The sequence below is a fragment of the Varanus komodoensis genome, unplaced genomic scaffold (assembly GCF_004798865.1).
Source record: "Varanus komodoensis strain SLA01 unplaced genomic scaffold, ASM479886v1 scaffold33, whole genome shotgun sequence".
NCBI lineage: Eukaryota > Metazoa > Chordata > Lepidosauria > Squamata > Varanidae > Varanus > Varanus komodoensis.
Window position 1 is genome coordinate 4,069,646 of NW_025335817.1, and position 20,610 is coordinate 4,090,255.

Here is a 20,610-nt window from a genome sequence, read left to right on the forward strand (position 1 = left end):
TGATGCCTGCCTCCTTTTGATGTTTTTGCTGGCTTTGAAATTGGTCTGTTGCAAAAGGCTAGGTAACAATACCGCCACCTAACATCAAAATACCTTAAACGAACACCAAACATTACGAGGAAGGGGCTGTGAAGCCCCCGAGAGCTCACCTGGTCTATTAGCTGCGAGTAGAGCTCATAGCAGTTGTCAAAAATGTACTTGTATGTGGCGTCCAGGCAGGCTCGGACGCAGTCTTTCACCACCACGCTGGCGCGGGGAGGGCTCTGCAGCTCCAGCACCTGGACAGGATGGAGGGCGCAGGAGCAGAAGTCAAGAGTCAAGCCCCCCCCACCCACCTGCCTGTTTTGCACCTGGTCAATGAAGGGGGCAAAGGAGGCTTTAACTGGGCCAGCAGGCAGTGTGCAAGCCACTGTTCAGCAGAGCTTGCCCTGGTTGTGGGTTTCCAGAATGGATGCTCAGGACATGCAAGGATAATCGCGGTTACTGCAGGGGCAACGGTGTGTAGCCTGAGGGGCCCAGAACCCCACCCCCTCTGAAGTGCCCCAGTGCTCAGGAGCTGGATCACATGTAAGAGGAGGCAAGTGAAAGACTCCCGGGAGGACCCTGAGCTGCAGGTGAATTCAGGGGCTTCCAAGAGTTAGGAGGTTCTTAAGGAATCTGATGCCCAAGGTATAACCTGCTTATGCTCTGAAGTCCATATGCAGGCAAGGAAGGAAACGGGAGCTCCCTCGTGCTGAATGCTGCCACCCGGCAACGTGCGGGAAGCAGTCACTCCTGCAAATACCCCGCCCTCCCCGTGCTCTGGTGGGCAGCGAGAGGTGACCCTGTGGGTGCTCGATGCGCCCCGGACAGGAATCGCCCTCTGCGCGAGCACCAGGAGACGTTCCCGGAGAGCCAGAGGGTCACGTGGGGTGAAACTCATGTCAGGAGCAAGAGCTGGAATTACCTTCATGCGGAAAAATGTAATGCTTGTTAGCAGGTCCACGGTTGATTTCAGGTCTTGGAGCCTCTCAGGATTGCTGGCAGGGAAATTTTCCTGGTACATGAGCAGAAAAGAAAGTGCAGAGAAAAAGAAGCCGGCACATCACTGGCGAGCCATGCCAGCCCCCCATTTCCTGCAGCCCAGACCTCCCGCAGCCAGCCGCCAGGAAGCGGAAGCCGCTCCAGCATTTCGGCCTCAGGCCAACGCCTCTCTCACGTAAAGGGCTGTGTCCGGGTGAGGGGCCCAGCCCGCCGGGGTCAGACTGGCTTCAGGGCTGGGCAAAATACGGAGAGGACAACAGAGGGACTGGTGGGATGCACCGAGGGCAGACTCGGGGCTCCGGCAGGGAAATGGCGCCCCTCAGCCCAGGCCGGCAAACAGGCGCACACCCCGGGGTAGCACAGCAAGGGGCTCCACGCCAGAAGCACCTTCCTGGCATGCTGAGCTTGGGAAGGCCACGTGCAGGAGCACGACTTTGTCTCCAGAGCCCCGTGTGCGCCCAGTTGTCGGTCCTTCGCCTGCATGGTGAGCTGCGGCTCCTACAAACCAGCCTAAACCGAGGGGCTCCCTGGACACACACAGCCCTGCACCCCGTACACCTGTCTGTCCTGAGCCCCTCCCCCACTCTCCTCTTCCTTCCCTCCCCCCCCAGTGGCTGTGGGCTTTGGCTCCAAAGGAAGTGATGGCGCTGCTTCGAAAGGGAGGCTGAGTGCCGTTCTCCTGTAAGCCCCTCGCTGCTCCGGTGGCCCGGCAGGGAAAAGGATTGGGCTTGGGTTCGGGCATAGGCAGATGCCCAGGCCACGTGACGGGGGCGTGCAGCGGGTGGAGGGGGGCCCTTGCCTACCCTGTATTTCGAGAGGTCGATCCTCAGCGAATTGTGCAGCTGATCCAGCAGCTTTATGAATTTTTCCCTCTGGAGGAAAAAACACAGACACACACGCAAGCAACACGGACTTGTGGGTAATACCAAGAGCTAGCCCCGTGAAGTGCTCTGGGAAGCAGGCGGGTGGGCTTCTCCGTCCTCTCCACAAATGCCAGAGCAGGCAAGGCCGGCACCAAGGGGCACCCGATGCTCCACCTGCTGCTGCTCCTCCTGCTTCTTGGGGAGACTCCCCCCCGGAGGAGGAGGCATTCGCAGGAGACGCCAGCTGGGAGGGCAGGGCTGAGCCAGCCCTGCGTAGGGAAGACTCTCGGGGAATGGCTGAAGGCCCTGCACTGGTTCCCAGAAAGGGTAGGATCAGGAACGTGTTCCTCGTTCCTGATCCTATGGAGGCCTCCCGCTTGCCTCCCCTGTGAACTCAAGCATGGCTGGGGGGTCCCAAGGTGGGTTTTTCCTCCAGTGACCTTCAGGCCTCCTGTACCAAAGACTGTAAAGAACGCACACATTAAAAGGGGGGATGCTTCATTCGGAAGCCCTGCCCCATCTAGCACGGGGCTTCCTGCAGTGGCCATTCTTGTGCTGCCTTGATAGCCATCTGCTGAACCACAAATTGGATCGGCATTTGCGTCATAGGGAAATTAGCATTAACGTCGCAGAGACAGGACTTCTGCTTGCAAAGATTAAGATTAAAATGTTCTCTGCACGTGAGTGGGAGCAAGGGCAGGAAGCTTGCATGGCTTGGCGGCCACCCATGACATCTGATCTTCAAGAGCTGCCTTGAACTTCCCCATTGGGAGCATGGGTGGCTTTCGAAGGACGGGCAATTATTTGTGCCTTTAAGAGGGCCAGCCAGCGGGCCTTGGCGTCCCGGAACTGCAGCAGGGACTTGGGTGGGGGGGCATTCTACCCACTGCCGGAGGCTTCACCTGTCCCACTTTCCCCAACCTGCACCGTGTGGACCTTTGAGATTGTGCAGACTTGTACACAGCCGAGCAACATTTATATAACAAGCACACAGGCCACGTTAAACCACTGGGGTGAAACCTAAAAATGCCCGTGGACTTTTCACCATGGATTTAGGGCACAGTCCTGAAAGAGAGGGGCCTTCTGAGAAACAAAGGGCTCCCTTGGCACAGGCTGGCTTGCACCCTGGGCTGCTGCACATTCCTGCGGCGGCAGGGAGCTGCTTTCACCCGGCTGGTGGTGCCAGGCTGGGCGGGGACTGTGTCCGCAGCTGCCCGGGGCATTCCTTGGCAGAACGATCGAGGCGAAGGGGCTGGGCCGCTGAAGGGCCAAGCCAGGCTTCCCTGGGAACGTTCTCCTCAGGCCCGGGAGAGGATGTGCACGATGCCACGAAAGCCTGACCTAAGCGACGTTCTCTCACTGTATAGCGTAGCGCTTCTTTAGAGCATCACGTGGTCCGTCCACAGACCACATTTCACAGTAGCGGCTTATTTCCATCCCTCTCTTCCAAACAATCAGTTCCGCTCTTATCAGTCCAGCGACCTGCAGGAGCAACGCCTGATCTTCCCGCCCAGCGCCATCCCTCGCTTTGCAGCCAGTGGGGCTCCTGCCTGGGGTTCCAAGGCTGCCGCTCAGGAAAGCTCTCCTCTGATGAGCACGGCAAGGTGCTCAGTCCCTCAGCAGAGCGGGGCCAGCAGGAGCAGCGGCCTGCTTTCCAAATGCTCAAGTGGCGGCTCGGCTACAGTGCCTCAGTTTTGCAGCTCTCTGCCGAAGGGGCTGCACCCGTCATTCTGTTTTTGCCACCAAGTACAGACCTTGTGATTTAGTACCCGTTTCTAGAACCATGATTTTATTTGCTTTTCAGTGCAAATATTGTTTATATATTTGCTGTTATACACTGTTGTTTATATTATCCTCCTGCTTTTGCATTTTATATTAGTTGGATTTTATGTGGTTTTAGATGGCATTGTTTTATTGAATTATTGTGTTTCTTGTGAGCCACCCAGGGATGCCTTGGGCTATGGGGTGGCATACAAATGCCATCAATCAATCAATCGTCCAGTTCAGAGCCAAGGCTCAGCAGCATCCTGCTTCAACAATTGCATGATCTCCCCTCAGCCGAGACGGACCATGTGGGGAGGGCCAGACATCGTCCCTGAGCGCCTGGGGCAGCAGGCCCCTGTCGGTCCCCAGCCCGTCTGGCCCCCACCTCCCAATCCCCAGTGTTGGCTCCTCCAGAGAAGCAGCTGCCTCTGGGGACACCTGCCTGGGGTGGCCAAGTCCAAACTAGCAAGGCCCAGCCGGCCAGTTCGCCTGGAACAGTGCTAGCCGCTGGGAGCAGGAAGAGAGGCTGCGCTTACCCCAAAGTTGGTAGCAGCAAATCGATCCGAGGCAGACACGTTCGTGGTGGCCGTGGTGTGGGCATAGAAGGCGTTGATGTTGGCCAGCAAGGTGCTCATGACTGCCGGGACACCGGGGCACATGTACTTCGAGGACAGGCAGGAGAAGTGCCTGCAGGGCGAAGCGGACGGACGGGCCGATCAACGAGGAGGCCCAGCTCCCTGCTCCATGCCGAGCACGTGGTGCCACATGGCTCAGGGCAGGGGAGCGGGTCCCCATGCTGAGCTCCCTGCAAGGCGCTCTCCTCTGTGTCTCGCCACCACCCCGGCCAGGATCATTCAGGCCATGAGAGGGACAGCTGAGGAGCCCTGCTGGGTCAGACCTGAGTCCCCAGGGCTGGAAGTGGTCCGGTGAGCTGGTGGGTGGCGGCCGGGGGCGCCAGGCATGCTTGGTCTGGGCTTGAATGTCCCTGCTCCCGCACACTCCATCTTCAGGGTAGCGCTAAGCTGCTTCTGGATCTGTCCTCTCCCCCTCCCCGCCGTGGGGCCAGCGGGCACCACACGGATGCCAAGTATTGGGGAGGGGCTGGCCTGGCACAGGCAGGCAGGCCAGGCCACCAGCTTGGTCTGCTGCTTCTCTTTGGAGCACCCTGGAAGGCTCTGCAGCCCTTCAGGCACCCTAAATGAAAGCACCCCTCTGCCACCCCACCATCGCATCAGACTGGGCACTGACCCGCAAGCTGAAAACAAGCAAATTCCCTGACCGGGCAGGAGAAGCAGAGCTTCCTGTGGCGAGTCCTGCAGCTGGGGCCAAGGCAGGATGCCTGCCGAGCACAGTGAGGCTGCCAGGGCAGAGGAGAAGGCAGCAAGTGCTGTGCTTGGAGGGGGCAGAGCCAGCCGCTAGCGCAGCTCATGGGACTGAGCCGGGGGCCTCCAAAGCTCTGCAGGAAGACCCCCTCCCCCAAGCCTGGTCTTGGGGGCTCCTGGGGGCTGCGTACTGCATGTCTGGAGGGCACAAGGGTGGCGAACGCAAACCACCCAGAGGAAGGGAGCTGCGGCAGCCAGGGGGCCACTCGGCTCGCCTGGCCTGCATGGCGCTCCGACGGGCCTTCGCTGGCAAGGGCAGGACGCGGCTGCTGCGGCCACCAAGATGCTGGGCGCCCGGGAGGGCAGCTTGCCAGCCCGTTCTGCTTTGCCTCTGCAGTGCCTCTGGTGAGAGGCACTCGTTAGGGGGAGGCTTGACCGTGCCGGGAAAATTAATTAGTATGCAAATATCACACTCTTTCTGAAACGATAAAAGCCTTTACGGCAAGCTTTGCACTTGTCCTGGGCAGGGCCGCCTCACGATGGTGCGCTTCTGTGCTGGAACAGAATCGCCTGGTGTCCAGCAAATTTCTGCCCTGCCGCTGAGCCTCCCCCCCCCCCCCCGCTCCCAGCCTCATTGACATTCCGGCAAGGCTGCCTTCGTGGCGGCCGCATGAGCCAAGCGAGCCGCTGCAGGCCTCCCTCCCCGCCAGCTGCTAACGTGCAGGAAGAGGCAGCCTTCCTCGGGAGGCCGTGGCTGTCCTCGAATGCGGCTCCGCCACACGGCGCTTGCTTCGCCCACGGACAACTGCAGGGGAGTTCTGCATGCGAACACAGAGAAATCCCCGGCACAGCTGTGACGCCCCCCCCCCCCCGGCGGGCAGGAGGGCTGTGCCCCTGTGGGCCAAGCGGGGGGCCTCCAGCACTTGGGGAGGGCCAGCAGGGCTCGGTCCGCTTCTCCGACCGCCCTGTGTGTGGCCCACGTGTCCAAACCCAGCGTGGCCCGAGGCCCCCTGCACAAGCAGCAGCGCCTGCCGTGGTCAGGGGAACAGCATGTGCGGGTCCAACAGGGAGCGCCTGGCTGCTCCCAGGGGCCCTGGCCCTCGAGGCCCCACACCCTCTGCGGCTGATCCTCCCCAGGGCCGAGTGCTCCAAGCGAGGGTCTCTCCTGGCAGGCCCGGGTGACTTCCTTGCAGCCACGGCTGGTGCTCATGGGAGGGTGGAGGCACCCAGCCTCCTCTGCCTGCTGCCCACCTGGCCCCCGGATGCTGTGCTCCCTCCTGGCTCTTGGGCCTGGGCACTCCCGACCGCCTGCACTGTGAGAAATGCCTGTGGGGGGCAGTGGCTGCAGGAGGGAGCCCTTCACCCACACCCTGAGAGCCTCCCTCCCCAGGCCTGCAGATCTGCCTGGCATCCTGCTGGCACCAGCAGGGAGCTGACTCATTGGCTGGCCTGGGGGGCCAGGGGTCGCCACTGCCGCGCTGGCCGCCTTCCTGGGCTCTCCCCTCCTCCCCTGGCCTCCCACGGGAGGGGACGGGCTACCTACGTCATTGCTTGGTAGATATGCTCGATGCCGTAGCGCATTGCAAATTCGTCCACGATCTCTTGCGCAGCATCGTCGAAGTAGACCTTCCAGGCCTCGTCGCCCTTGATGGTGGGAATCTGCACCGTCCCACCGGATTTTACCTCCGTCAAGTAATGGAAGAGGTTCTGAAAGCAACACATTTTTCATTTTAATTAGACATTTCAGCCTCCAAGTGCCACTGCAGAAGACGGAGTGGTGTGACGCTCGAGCTTTTCCAGGGACTGCGTAAATTCCAGATTTTCTGTGCTTCAGTTACAATGATCATTCCAACAGCAAACGATGCACAAGAAAAGCCTGGAGCTCCAGCCGGGCATCCACAGTGCAAAAGGAAAGGCTCCCCTGCCCTTGTAGCCACTGCCCGGAAGAGCAGCCGGTCCTGACCCAGCATCAATCTATCCCCAGCCCTTCTGCCAGGGCCCCCGGAAAGGCTGCCAGACTGGGAGATGCGGGTCAGGGAACCCAGGTGAGGGCAGGGAAGAGCAAAAGGAGGCACATTCTGAAAGGGAAATGGCCGTCTGCGGGCCGGTGGGGAAGTCTCGGCACATACATTCAGCCAACGGCTGCGCTGAGGGGCTCGGGGAGCATCCCCTGTGGCGAGCAGCACAGCTGGAAGCGAGTGGGGTCGCTGCCTCCCACTGCCTCCCCACCACCGCCTGCCCCCCACTGCGTCCCCCGCCCAGTGCAGAAGATGCCCTCACCGGGCTGCGTGTTCGCCTTCAGGGCCTGGCTCAGGCAGGAAAGAGGCACTGCCCGGCCTGCACGAAGGGCCTCTGGAGACCCCGGGACCCTCGCCGAGGTGCTGCAAGCACCGCATACTGGACAGGCCCTTCCCCACATACCTCGTGCAAGCAGGTGTACTGCAGATGGTAGGGTGCCACCTTCTCTTCCCCTTTGATTTCCACGCTGAGCTTCAACCGGATGGCCCCGGACACTGCAGACTTATCCGTTCGCTTGTCTGGGAAAAGTGGGAAAGGCCGCGTCACACTGGCCATTGCTGCACACAGCTTGTGGCGGCTGGAAGGCTCAGGGGGCCACACGGCTGCGGCTCCCTGCACTCCAAGGCCACCCTCGGCCATGCTCTGGGGATCTGCACCAGGGCAGCGGCGGCCCGCCTGCCCCCACCTGGTCCAGGGGAGGGCCTGTGCCGACTGTGCAGGGATGTGGGAAGGAAGTCCTGCCTCCCGAAAGGTGCGCCAGCTGCCTGTGCCGGCCTCCTGCAGAAACCCTCAGACAGGAGCTGCCGTGGCTTGTCTCTCTTCAAGGTGCAGGAGGAAGGCTGTGGAGGCAGACCCCCAGGAAAAGCCTGGGCATAGAGGAGAGGGGCGCACGCAGGAGGCCTGGGCAAGGGCCTCATGGACTGCTGGGAGAGGAGTGTGCTGGCGGAGAAGCTCCTGCCCCGAGGAGCCACGCAGCGAGGCCACCCTGCCACGGCAGCAACGGGGCATCCTGACGCTCGCCAGGAAGGCGGTCACCTACCGAGGTTGTACCAGACATCCATTTCTCCACTCAGGGTTTGCACTTCGATGATGGTCTGTCCCAAGAAGTCGTCCGATTCCTTTTTGAAGTGCTGTTTCACTCGAGATTTGATGTCGTCATCTTCGTCCCAAACTCTGACTTTTATTCTGTCTGTTGAGTTGTGGCATTCACTGGGGAAAAAGAGCACAAAGCAGCTTATGGTTCCAGAGTTATCGCTGTGCGCAACATCCCGGAGGGTCCACGAGGGCAGTGATCTTTTGAGGTCCAGCCTGCTCAGGATTCCTGGTCACCTGGGGAAGGGGCTGCACGGACAGTGCTGGCCGGACTCTGATGAGCAGCAACATGGTCCCTGTTGGGACACTCCTCTCCCACCTTGCCATCCCCCAGGAGAGGTGCGGGAGCACACCTGGCACCTGCGCATCCTGCAGTGCATGGGATGGGGCACTGAGAGCATCAGGCAAGGTGCGCACCTGTCCTGGCTGGGGAGGGAAGCCTGCTGGTGCCTGGGAAGGGCCAAGAGGGGCTCACTGGCCCCTTCACTTTCCTGCTGGAAAGCGGCCATCACCAACCCAATGCGTGGCTTGCCGCACATGCTTGCACATCCTGGTGTCTCAGAATCCGAATGTCTAGCAGGATGCATTGCTGGGCCAGAGATTCAGAGAAAGAGACATGCAAAAAGCTGGCTGGGGTTTCAGGACGTGCTCTTTCATGGGTGACTGATTATACTGGTGTCTCTTCATGGGAAGCAGCAGGGTTCCTGCCTCACTGAAGAAGAAATGCGGGCCAATGCAGAAACAAACCCAGCTTTGACACTTTTGCCAGCCTGCTCTTAATTCCTTCTTTTCTGACAAGGAGATGTTGGAACATAGAAAGGTGCAAGGCCACAGCTGTCCCCCTGCCCCCCACCCCACGATGGAGAAGGGGCTAGCTTGCTCAGATCTTAGGCATGGAGCACAGAAGCCAGAGCAGGCCCATCTGGACTGCACAAGACACAGGCTGGAGTGGGGTGGCAGTTCAGCCAAATCCCCCTGCTGCGGGAAGAGGGAGGCATCCATCCACAGAGAGTGCAGGGTGCTGCAGAGGTCATGAGCTCTCTGACACTAGAGACATCCACAAAGAACCTGGACAGCCATCGTAGTGGGATGGTGCAACTCGGTGTCCTGCAACAGCAGGGGGTTGGACAGATGGCATTCGTGGACCCGTCCAACTCTACTCTTCTAGGAGCCTATGATCTTTCTGCCAGTCCAGGGCACTCACAAAGCTCTCTCCAGCACCGTGGTTCAAATGCATCCATCTCTTTCCTGTCAACTTAATTTGCTGCCCAGCTTTCACGCCCATATGTAGTGATCGGGAATACAAGACCAAGGATGATAATGGCTCTAGTCTCCAGTGGAAAGTGTTTACCCTGGATGATCTTTTCTAGCTCCTTCACTGCTGCCCTTCCCAGCCTTCTTCAAACTTCCTGACTGCAGCTGATGGCCATGCCAAGATATGCAAGATCTTTCACCAGCTTGTGTGCCGCAGTGCAGGATCCTCTGCCCCATCCCCTTCACCTCCAGCTGCGACCCGGCAGCTGCCGCTCCCCTGAAGAGTCTCCCGACCCCATCAGCACTGCAGACCCATCCACTCGCACGCGCGAGGAGGGGCGATGCCTCTTGGCCTGATGTCTCAGCTTTGGCTCTTCCGCCTGAGGTGACCCTGCCAGGGAGCAACCTAGGGAGACTCTGTCCTCCCTGGGCTCAGCTTCTTTGGCACTCTAAGGCTCCCTCGCCACACTCAGATTTGCATCCAGAGGCAGCTGCCACTGATTACGAGCTTTAATTCTGAGTTTCTGCCCCAACTGATAGCTCTCCCAAGCAACTCTCGTGCTTACCCCCCACCCCCCCCAGCCAGCCCCACTGCAAAAAACCCGAGGTGGCACCGCGAGGCCCAGCAGCCGCCCCCGTCCGCTCGTCGCATGGCTCCCCTGCCTCATCACAGCCTCCTTGCCTGCCCATGGGCCACAGAGACTTGGGGGGACCCAAGCAAGGGCCTCCCCCGGCCTGCAACCACCCGCCTGGCATGGCCTGCAGAGCAACGTGCCGGCAAGCCGAAGTGCTGCCTGCGTTTCCATGCTCCGCAGCTGTGTTGCACAGAGCCTGGATGCCTCCCGAGCTGGCTCTCTCCCATTTGCCATCTGGCACCAATAAATGCCTTTCGCCCGTGCTGGCTGTTTGGCCCAAAACAAGCAAATAAATGTTAATTAACTCAAATAACAGAAACACGGGAGCTTTCTGTGAGGTCCGCAAATTGCTCCTTTCGCCAACACATGCCTTCTAGGCCAGTTGCAACTGCTTGGCTCGTCCTTGGCAGCAGATGTGGGGGTGGGGGGGGTTGCACATAAATGGAGCAGGGGGCTGCTTGGAAGCACGTGCTCGGGGATCTCTTCCTGCAGACTGACTTCGGTCTGGGCTGAGCGAAGGTGAAGAGCCCCCGCTGCTAGCAATGTGTGTGGGCTACGTACAGCTCTGACTGGCTGCCACCTGTGGCGAGAACAGAAGAACAGCCCCAGAGCCAGCTCAGAGCTGCTGGGAGACAAATTCTGTCACGTGTGGCCCCTCCAAGGGACAGGCACAGGATGGGTGGGCGGCAGCTTCTCTCCCTCCTGGCTAAAATTCCTGCTTCAGGTGGAAGCCCAGGAGGTGGAGAACAGGAAAGCAGAGGGCCCACGGGTGTCTGCAGATGCTGGGATCTGGGCCCATTCACTGCAGGAGAAGGTGGCCACTGCAGCAAGAAGCCAGCTGCAGGACGCCGGAGGAGCCTGGCGTGGTTCCAAGCCCCCCTCCCCCCCAGGAGCCTGGAGGCCGCTCTGGCTGGCTCTGCAAAGGAGCTGCTGGCTCTCGGGGCGGGGGCTGCCAGCCTTCCCACTAACGCCGTAGGACTTAAATGTCCGCGAGCAACTTAGCCGGCCTGCCGCAGTTGCGGGGCTGCATCCCGAGCCTCTGAGATTACTGGCAACGGCCACAGATGTAACGCTTTCTGATCACAAGCATGGATTTATTTTGCATTATGCAAATTGTTTCTTTGACCCTGCTTGGTCCTTAAATAACCTAGCTTTGCTTTTGAAGACGGGCTGCAAGAGGCAGTGGTGGCTTCTGTGTGGGGAGGGCAGCTGGCCCAGCTGCATGTCTTTCAGCCACCAGCACAGGAAAATGCGAGGGGCCCAGTGTGGCCCGGGGCAGCTGGCGCCAGACCAGCAGGCGCTTCTCAGCTCACAGCCTCTTCGGAAGACGGGACCCGCGGAAAGGGAGGCCAGGGATGTGCCCGGTCTCTCAGGAGCAGGGCTGGGGGGCCGGCAGAGAGAAGGTGATTGCCACGTGTGCGCTGCAGACATTTCTTCTGTGGCCCGGCAGCTGCCTGCTCCTCTGCGTGCTGCGGAGTCACGTGCAAGCCAGGGATGGGGCTCGGCCCCCATTTCCTGGGCCCCGCTCCTGTAGACACGGGATGCGGAGCGAGCTGGCACGTCTCTGCTTATGCCGGGAAGTGCCCTCCGTGGCCTGTGGGGACAGGAGGCCAGGCTTCCTCCTGGCCAGGTTTCTCAGATGCCCTGTGGGATGGGCGCTGGGTTCAGCTGGGCGGCTGGGGAATGGCGGGCCAGTCCTGGGGGGGCCTCTGAAAGCGTTGCCCTTGGCCGCTTGCAGCCCTGGTGCTCGTGCGGCATGTGGGCGCCAGGGCCTGGTGGTGCTTGCCGAAGGCAGCATGTCCAGGGCGAGGCATCACTCATTTTTGTCGCCCTCCTCTAGGTCCTCGCTAAGTTTATTGCACCTTCCTTGGATCTTAGTGCCCAGAACTGGGCACAGTATTCCAGATGGGGCCTGACTAGTGAGGAGTATAGGGGAACTACCACTTCTTGTGATTTGGAAGTAGTACTTCTGTTAATGCATCCCAAAATAGCACTTGCCCTTCTGGTGGCTGTACAGCACTGTTGGCTCACCCTCTCCTCTCCCTCTTCCTTTCGCCTTGCATGGCATGCCTTGCCTTTCAAATGAACAAATGTGGTCCCCCAGTCGGTTTTCCCCGGTCTTTTCCCAGCCTGGGTGTCTGAGCGAGATGTCTGTCAGGCCTCCCTCTGCTTGCCTTCGCTCTCCTGTCCTCGCTGTGGGGACTCCCCCTGCCCCCACAAAGCCTGCGCCAGGTCCCTCTTCCTGATCCTCCTGCAGCCCTCTGCCTCTCCTCTCAGCAGGCCGGAAGTGAAGGCAGATCCAGAAATGGGTTTGCCACTCCCAAAGAGCAGCTCTGTACGCACAGCCAAGCAAAGAAACGCCAGCTTCCCTGAGCAAACGATTATGTAAGAGGCATCTTGAAAATACCTGGCGAAGGCCTCTCACCTCACTGATGAGAAGATCCAGCTGAGCGGATGTGAGGATCGGCCACAGGGCATGGAAGACGGCTTTGCCACTTCTCCAGGAAAGCTACAGCTTTCTTCCGGACAACTTCCTACAGCAACACCTCAACCCACCACTGAGGGCTTTCACAGTTCAACCCTTAGCGACCAGAAGTGTCTATCCCATTATTACATTGCTCCATTTTAATAAATTATGTGCCCAAGACCATAATGAGAACCTCTAGAAAGAAAATCCACTGCAGAAAAGTATGCAATTACATTAAACAGAAGATCCGTGAATCAGACTGTGGCTTCTCTCTGCCGTGGCAATCAATGCCACCAGACACATTCTAGGGAGAGAAGCCATTTCTGGACACTTAGACCTGCAGTGCCAGCTACATGCAAAGCCACCAAATGCTTTGAATGGCCTTATTTTATGTATACTTAAGTATTCTGAGGTTTGATTCTAAGAGTGCAATACGCCACACTCAGCTTTGGTGTTTTGCTTCAATTACGTCTCTGTTATTATGTATCAGCAAACCTAGATGTTTTCTCAGGTGAGACAAAGGCATGGGAACTTGCCCTGCCCTGCCCCTTACTCCAGAAGTCCCCACTGCAATGCCCTCAGCCAAAGAACAAAGCAGAGAAGCCAGGACAGCCCGGAGGGAAGCAGAAGAGTTGGCTGCCAGGATTCCCAGAAGCTGCTCAGGGCAGTCCTGCCCCGGCCTCAGTGCCGCCTGCAGCAGGAAGCTGCTCAAAGGGCAGTGGGGACTCTGAAGGGAGTTCATGGCTTTGGGCTTTTCCCAAGCCCCAAAATCAGGGTAAGCCCCTGCATGCTGAAGGGCGCTGACAACCAAAGCAAGCACCTTAGAAGTACTCACAAATAAAATTTCTCATCCCAAGTTGGATTCAGGTTTCCAAAGACAGTCTTCGTTCTCCTTTTGGTTTTGCCAACTTGCACAGTGACGTACGGATCGCTGGAGCCCGTTTTGTCCTTTGCTTGCAGCCCCTGAGCACACACCACTGCAACAAAGGTGAACAGTGAGCATCACAACTCAGAATACAGAGCCAGCGTTGGCCCAGGAGACCGTGACACCTCTGCAAAGGGGAAGAACCGGAACTTGGGGCAGGCACACCAGATGTGTTCCCAGAGGCCCTCGGGTTCAGTCCCAAGCCCCTCTGCCTGGAAAGGTGAGACACCCGTGGATGGGAAGACCCTTCTCTGCCTGTCTGAGACTCAGGACAGCCACAGGACAGTCAAACTGAGGTGGCCTTCCTGGACCAGGGTGACCCAAACTCTGGGAATAAAGGCAACTTTCCCTGGTTCCAAATAGCTGAAGCTCCTTTCGAACAGACACAGCTGCTTCCAGATGGCTACAGCTGGACACCTCCTTCACAGTGCACAGCAGGCTGATTCCAGGATTTCTGGAAGCCTCTCAGGGTTTGCCAGTACGTCAGGTGGGCCCCTGCCTCACCTGCAGGAGGAAATGGACATCCTGAGGCTGTCCCTCCATGCTTTCACCTTAGTGCCTGCAGCTGGCTGCATTTGCGGTGGGAGCAGCCGGCCGGTTGTGTTAAACTTGCAATAACTGCAGCAACATAAAACACGCATCATTTTCCGTGATGAGCTAAGCAAAGGAGCCCTGGGCACATCTGAGGGGATGTCCCCCCGAGCGGGAAAAATCTACCAAGTGCAGATTGGTTCTGTGTTACAGATAAACATGAGATGTACGAACCGTGCAGAGAGCCAGCATTGTATTCAGCAAGCCAGGAAGTGGTAGGATTCTTTTAGAGAAGAAGTGGACGAAGCAAACCGCCTAATCTCTGCACGGCAGGGGGTGAAACGGGTCGGTCTTGGCCCTGGCTGGTCACCTGGTGTTGCACCCCCTTGGGTGCACACCATGTTCTGGGTATCCCTAAAGTCTGTGCGCTCAGGGAGTGGCCCAACAAAGAAGTTCCGGGCTTCCATGGGTACGTTGCACAACCAGGGCCAGCCACAGCGGAGCGGCTGAGGGAGGTCCAGAGTCTCCCACCCACCAAGAGCGCCTTCTGGAAAGCCTGACATGGTTTCGGGGCAAGATGTGCGTGTCGGATCCTTGGGTCTGCCTTGCAGGTGAGCGCAAGTCACCGAAGTGCAGCCGTCTCCTGGCATGCCCCACTTGCAGGGATTGGGAGCGGGCTGCATCCTGCAGGGAGAGAGAAGCTGCGAACTCTCCTCTCGCAGAGAAAGCAGATGTCAGAATGTATGATTGCTAATGTGTGTTTATGCTGCTATAAATACAAACACTTGTCAGTTGTCTCCTCCATTGCAATTTTTAACAGCACGAATCTTTCCGCTGACATGAAAGCCAGAACCGTGCAGGGGCCCCTGAAAGTGAGAAACAACAGCCTGCCTTCCCGCTCCCCTTCCCCGCCAGCAAAGATCTGCTTTATAACTGGAGCTGCGTGATTTAAAGCTTCCAGACAGAGGCACTTAATTAATGCTTTGAGTTTTTGCTAGCAGGAATGGCCCGGATGCGGATCGGAGGCCCCCCTCCCGCCAGGCTCTCACTTAGCAGGCCTGAGCAGGGGGCTGATTCAGAGGCGAATGGCTGATTGCACGGAAGGGGGTGCGGGAGGACACTTGCGCTGCTTCTCGGGGTCCTCAGCAGGTCGCTGCCTGCTTCACACAAGGTGATGGAAAAGGACGACTCCAATCACCCCACTTACACACAGGACTCGTGGCTGGGCAGGGCACCTCGCCGCATCTCCACTGCCTTCCCAGCCAGCCCTTCTCCCAGGTTTACAGGGCAGGAAGGCAGCCCCAGAGCAGCTGGTCCTCAGCCCGAAGCAGACCCCGAATCGGCTCCTGCCTGCTTGCCTGGCAGCTCTGCCAGAACAAAGGCCAGAGGCAGAAAGACAGCCAGAGGCGGCACCGCCCCCGCAGGCCAGGCTTGCATCCTCCACAGTCCTCCAGGGGTGCCGCACCCCAGCTGCGACCAGCCCCCCGGCAGACCAGCCCAGCCCCACTCGGCCTGTGCCTCTCTGCAATTCTGTGCTGCTGCTGCTGAGCCACTTCCTGTCTGGGGTGACCCGAGAGCATCGTGGGGGGCGTCCAGAGAGGGCACCCACAAACAGGAGGCAAGGGAAGCCTTTGAAGCAGGACCAGGGAAGAGCGGAGGCTGTGACGATCCTTGTCAGAAAGCAGACTTCCAGGAACATCTGTCTGCCCAAGGCACGGCCATCTCTCCTCTCCTCTCCTCTTGAGCCGGACCAGCCACCTACCCTCAAGCTCAGTGCTGATGACTCTAACAGCAGCAGCCCCCCCCCCCATTTTGTCCAGGGAGGGGCTTTCTTCACCAGACTTGTCCCCCAAGGCCTCAGTGGAAGGGCTTCCAGCAACCTCCTGCACAGGCAGAGCAGGCGCTTCCCAAACAGATCCTCCACCCTGCAACAGCAACCCAGGACTCGCTACCTATCTTGGCATGACGAGTCCCGACCATCCAGTGGCCGAGGGCCTTTGGTCACACTGAGCTGTGCCAAGGGAGGTGGTGGGGCCAGCTGCGGTTCTGCGCCTGAGGAATCCAGAGGCCTGCAAGCTCACCAAGGAGCCGCACGACCTCTTGCAGCCACTCAAGATCCAGCCTCAGATGCTCCAGCCTCTCTGCCATGGATCTTCTAGCCAACTCAGCTTGCAGGACATTCACAGACTGGGAAGTCCCTTCCACACCCCAAGGAGCCACAGCCATGCCAGCCTGGCATGGGGTTGCCTCCCACCTGCGTGTGTTCTGACACTGAGTATCCGGAGCACTCAAATGGGCCCAGGGACCGTTGCTGAATGCCTCAACTGTTCAGCTCTCACACATTAGTCAGGTAACACCTCATGGAGCTCAGTATGCTAGATGACTTTGTCAATCAGCAGGTATCACAATGATCTTGTGTTTGTATCTGCTAAAGTCTAAATAGAATATGCCAAAATGTATAAAACACACAAAGGTGGATATGCAGTCATGGAAAATCAAACTCCAAATGGCTAGTTTTACATTCAGCATGTTAATACTGACATCAGGAAGGATAGTAAGCCTGCTATTAACTTGGCTCCCCTCCCCTGCTGGACGAAGGCCACTCCCCCAGCCTGCAGCCAGCATGGACCTGAAGCGATCACGTGGCACAGTCTTGTTTACTCTGAGCACACAAAGAACCCCTCGCTTGCACGCCTTGCTGTCTCTGTTCCCAGTCCATGACTGGGGATCCAAGGAAGGGAAGGGAAGGGAAGGGAAGGGAAGGGAAGGGAAGGGAAGGGAAGGGAAGGGGGAAAAAGGGATTGTACTAGGACAAAGCACAGGTAGATCTTCTCACCTGTGATGGTTATTTTTGCTGACCATTTGGAAGTCCCATCCAGGACACTTTGTTTGGCTGCCTTTGTGTGCTGTATGAAGTCCTCCTTGGGGATCTGGAACATTTCCTGGATCAGCTCAAAGATCTCCGGTCTGTTTCTCTCTCGGATCTTCATTTGCTCCTTCATTGCTGTAATAATATTCTGGGTCTTATCTTCTGCACCATGCTTGGAGCTCTTTTCTGCTGCTCCTGACGTGAAGTAAAAGTCTTGTTATTATATACTTGTTACATACGATAAGTACCATAGTACTATATTTTAGTCTTTAGAATGTTGTTGTATATTTATTGGCTAATGTATGTTTTGCATGGTTTGATTCTGCACGCTGCCTGGAGAAGGTTTTCCTTTTAAAGGTGGCCTAAAAATAATTTTAATTTTTGAAAAAATGTTCCGACAACAGTTGGCATAGTAACTACACTTGGCTGACTGTAGGATGCGAGGCTGCCGCACTGTGTGCTCCGGGGGCGGCCACACTCGGAGGTCATGACCGCAACACACACCCAGGCCCGGAGCCTTCTGCAAAGGAATCCAAAGCAGACCTGGAGAGCAACTGGATCTATTCTGGGGCAAAGCTGGGCAGGTTGAAGGGTAGGCTGCCACAGGCCAAAGAGAAACCTGCAGGCTCGCCCGGCCGTTGCTGACCTGGCACCCTCCGAATCTTTGGGAGTGCAGCTGCCAGCTGCACTGGCTCTCCTGGATGGGGCGAATGGGAACGGAAGGGCAGTGGAGGCCCCACCCCGGGGAAGCCGGCTCTGGTCTGCCATGGTGGATCCATTGCCACTGTCTGGTCAGCCCCAGGAGGGTCTTGCTGCTCTCATGCAACACGAGACCCTGAACCAGGAGCCTCCTGCAGCTGGATTCACAGCCTGCGCTGGTCCCTCTGCAGCAGCTCCACTTGCAGGGGCTGAACAGCAGGGGCATGGGCCGTGGCTGACCTGGGGGGCGGGGCGGGGCGGGGCGGGGCGGGGCAGGGCGGGCTGGGGCAGGGCAGGGCAGGGCAGGGCAAGGCAGGGCGGGCTGGGGCAGGGCAGGGCAGGGCAAGGGCTGTTCTCAGATGGGCAGACCCTGGAGTACTGATGTGCTTTTAAAGGCGGGAGAGACGAGCCAGCAGCTTGGGAGGGCCCTGGCTGCCTCCCTCTTCTCGGGGATGCGGAGCGGCCCATGCGCCGGCTCCCTGCCCCCTGCCCCACAGAGCCGGAGGGTCTGTCCCCAGAAGACTCACGTTGCAAGCAGTCGGCGTTGAGCAGGTCCTGGCACTTCTCGTGGCACTTGACCCCGCACTCGGTGCACCTCATGCCTTGCCTGGCGATGCCCCAGAGGAGGCCCTCACACTCGTAGCAGTAGGTGGGGGCCGTGGCCGTCCACACGTCGAAACAGTGCGGGGTGGTGGAGGAGATGGGGTAGATGAGGGCCTGCAGGGTCTTCTTGAAGACATGCATTTTCTGGGGAGGGTGGGCCAGAGGAGCGAGAAAGAAGTATGAGAGAGAGGGAGAGAGACAGTCAGTGACCGGCCCTTCATGCATTCCCTCAGGACCGTCAAGCCCCTTTGGCAAGGCTTCCAAGCAATGGCGCACTACCTGCCCAAGGCCCACCCTGCGTCAGCAAGCCTTCCATGCATGGCTTTCAGTCCCCAAGGGGACGGAGCAGCCGATGCCTCGCACGCCCAAGGCCCTGGGGGGGTCTTGGCACTGGCTACATCACCCCAGAGAGCTGTGTGCTGCACATGTCAGGCAAGACAGCCAGAGCTGGGGCACCATTTTGTGCTGGGGCAGGGGGAGGCACCTCTGCACCCTTGCTTGGTGCTTGCGCATTTCTGCAGCTGCACTGGAGTGACATGTTTGGAAGCACTTCCCATGTGCACAGGGTGCATACTGCTTCGGGGGGGGGGTAGGCAGCCATTTCCTGCAGCATCTCCCCCTTTGGTCTGCCCCAGGTGGGGTGTTTATGCGGACAATTTCTAATCCTACCTTCAGCAGATGCTGCAAGTTGCAATGAAATGTCACACACATTAAAACACTAGAGACACTTTGACCTTTGCACCTGGAGTCTTTGCAATGCTGAGGCAGAAACATGGAATAGCCAGGGGCAAAAATCAGTGCATCCCTTCCCCTTCAAAGGAGCGGCCACATCAGCGTCCTTTAAACCAGGGTGGGAACCTGTGGCTGCCCAGATGTTTGGTTCTGCAGCACCCAGGACCCCTCCACAGCAGCCATGGGCTGAGAGCCAAGGCATCGGGAGGGCCACACTCTGCCCCCCTGCCTCCTGAGCGTGGCCAGGAGCCCAGCCCCTCCCCTCCCCTCCCCTCCCAGCAGAGCTCAGGGCAGAAGCCGATCCACACACTCCGCCAATTAGCACCACAGGCAGGCTCATCAGTGTCGACAAACACGCCCCCAACAGGTTGCAGATCAGTGCTGCCTCGTGCTACCCTTCTCATGAGAGCCTTCCAGGTACCGAGAAGTCCTGGCAAAGTGCTCTGAGCTTCAGGCAGAGAAGGGTCCAGGGTTGGAGAGGGTGCCCAAGGCTTCAGCAGTCTGACTACTAATTCTGAACCTTCCCTCCACTCACCCACCAAATGCAGAGTCTGACTGCATCCCAGAAACACGTTCTTCTAGAACTATAATGCATAACTATAAAACACACCCAGAGACAGGCCATAGCCTAATATAAACTAGTTCAAACAAATTGGTCCGGACGACAAAACGTTCACAGGAGAGAAGTTATATTTCCTAGGACTTCTTGCTGAGAAAGAGAACAGGATCCTTCAGAGAGTTTGTGGTTGTCAAATATTTTGTAGCAGAAAGGCACGAGGCTATGCAATGCCACATTTTCTGCATCGCGAATCTCCTGCATACGTTGCCTTTGGAATTTGTTTTACTGCTAACATGTAGTTTGCTTTGCATACATTTACAAAAAGATGCTGATGGCTGAAAATAGAAAGCGCACTGGCAGACAGTGCCCTAGTTGGCACAGGCTTTGCTGTCCACCAAGCGGGTGTCTGGGGGGGTGATGCGGCTGCTTCAAGGGGGTGATGCGGCATGGCTTTTCCTGTCGCCCAGCCCCAGTGAGGGTGGCTGACAATCCGCTGGGCCTGGGTGGGGTGTTACCAGCCCCCCAAAATCACTCTGACGAGGTTCCGATGTCAGAGAAACTGTGCCCGGTGAGGGCAATTAAGGAAATCAGGCTGGAACGTGTCCGGCGCACGCAGGACAGCTAAGCAGCCAAGGCGCTTTCTAATGGGCCGCATGCTGTGTGAAACGCCCAGTGGGGAGGAAATCAGTTAATGGCCTTGCAGGCTGAGGGGCTGAAGAATCTCCACCTGGAAGCACCGTTTCTGCCACGCTGCATTCTTCCTTCTAGGGAAGCTCTCGGGGCCGGATGCAGGAAGCACTTCCCCCTCACTCCTCTGACCATGCCCATTCCGGACGGAGGCGCAAGCTTTCCTGTCGCTCCCCACTGAGCCTCTGAATGGGGACGCAAGGAGAGTCTCCCGCTGCCGTGCTCCACAGCAGTGGGCAAGACAGCCCAGCCCTGTGGAAAGGGGCGCTCTGTGCTCACGGGACTCCTCCTTGTTTCAACGGGACCCAGATCCCGCTCGCTGTGAAGTCCCTGGCATGCGGCAGAAGTAGCAGAGCGGTCTCAGCCACGCAGGAGGCCAAGAGCTGGAGGACCGGGAAGTGGAGGGCTGGAAACAATTCCTGGTCAGGACCCTGCTCCTTCAAGGGGAGCCCTCTGAGACCATGCGTCAGCAGCAGCTAGGGCTAAAATGCAGACACCCAGCCCATTCAAGCCACTCCCGGCTTCACATCAGTGAAGCCTGGCTGGGCTTCAAAGGGAGGCAGGGG

General features: G+C 58.4%; 1 protein-coding gene across 2 annotated transcripts in view; it reads right to left on the reverse strand.

The window, feature by feature from the left end:
* The window catches only part of UNC13C (unc-13 homolog C), a 66,261-nt gene that overhangs the window by 24,254 nt on the left and 21,397 nt on the right, over window positions 1-20,610 (reverse strand). For both annotated transcript variants that reach the window (XM_044438813.1, XM_044438814.1), the window contains 10 exons: window positions 17,991-18,210; window positions 16,732-16,959; window positions 13,275-13,416; window positions 8,031-8,200; window positions 7,394-7,509; window positions 6,516-6,679; window positions 4,187-4,337; window positions 1,827-1,895; window positions 947-1,036; window positions 150-278 (listed from right to left, as the gene is read on the reverse strand). In XM_044438813.1, coding sequence (XP_044294748.1) covers window positions 150-278; window positions 947-1,036; window positions 1,827-1,895; window positions 4,187-4,337; window positions 6,516-6,679; window positions 7,394-7,509; window positions 8,031-8,200; window positions 13,275-13,416; window positions 16,732-16,959; window positions 17,991-18,210 — 1,479 coding nt within the window. The remainder of the gene's footprint in view (window positions 1-149; window positions 279-946; window positions 1,037-1,826; window positions 1,896-4,186; window positions 4,338-6,515; window positions 6,680-7,393; window positions 7,510-8,030; window positions 8,201-13,274; window positions 13,417-16,731; window positions 16,960-17,990; window positions 18,211-20,610) is intronic.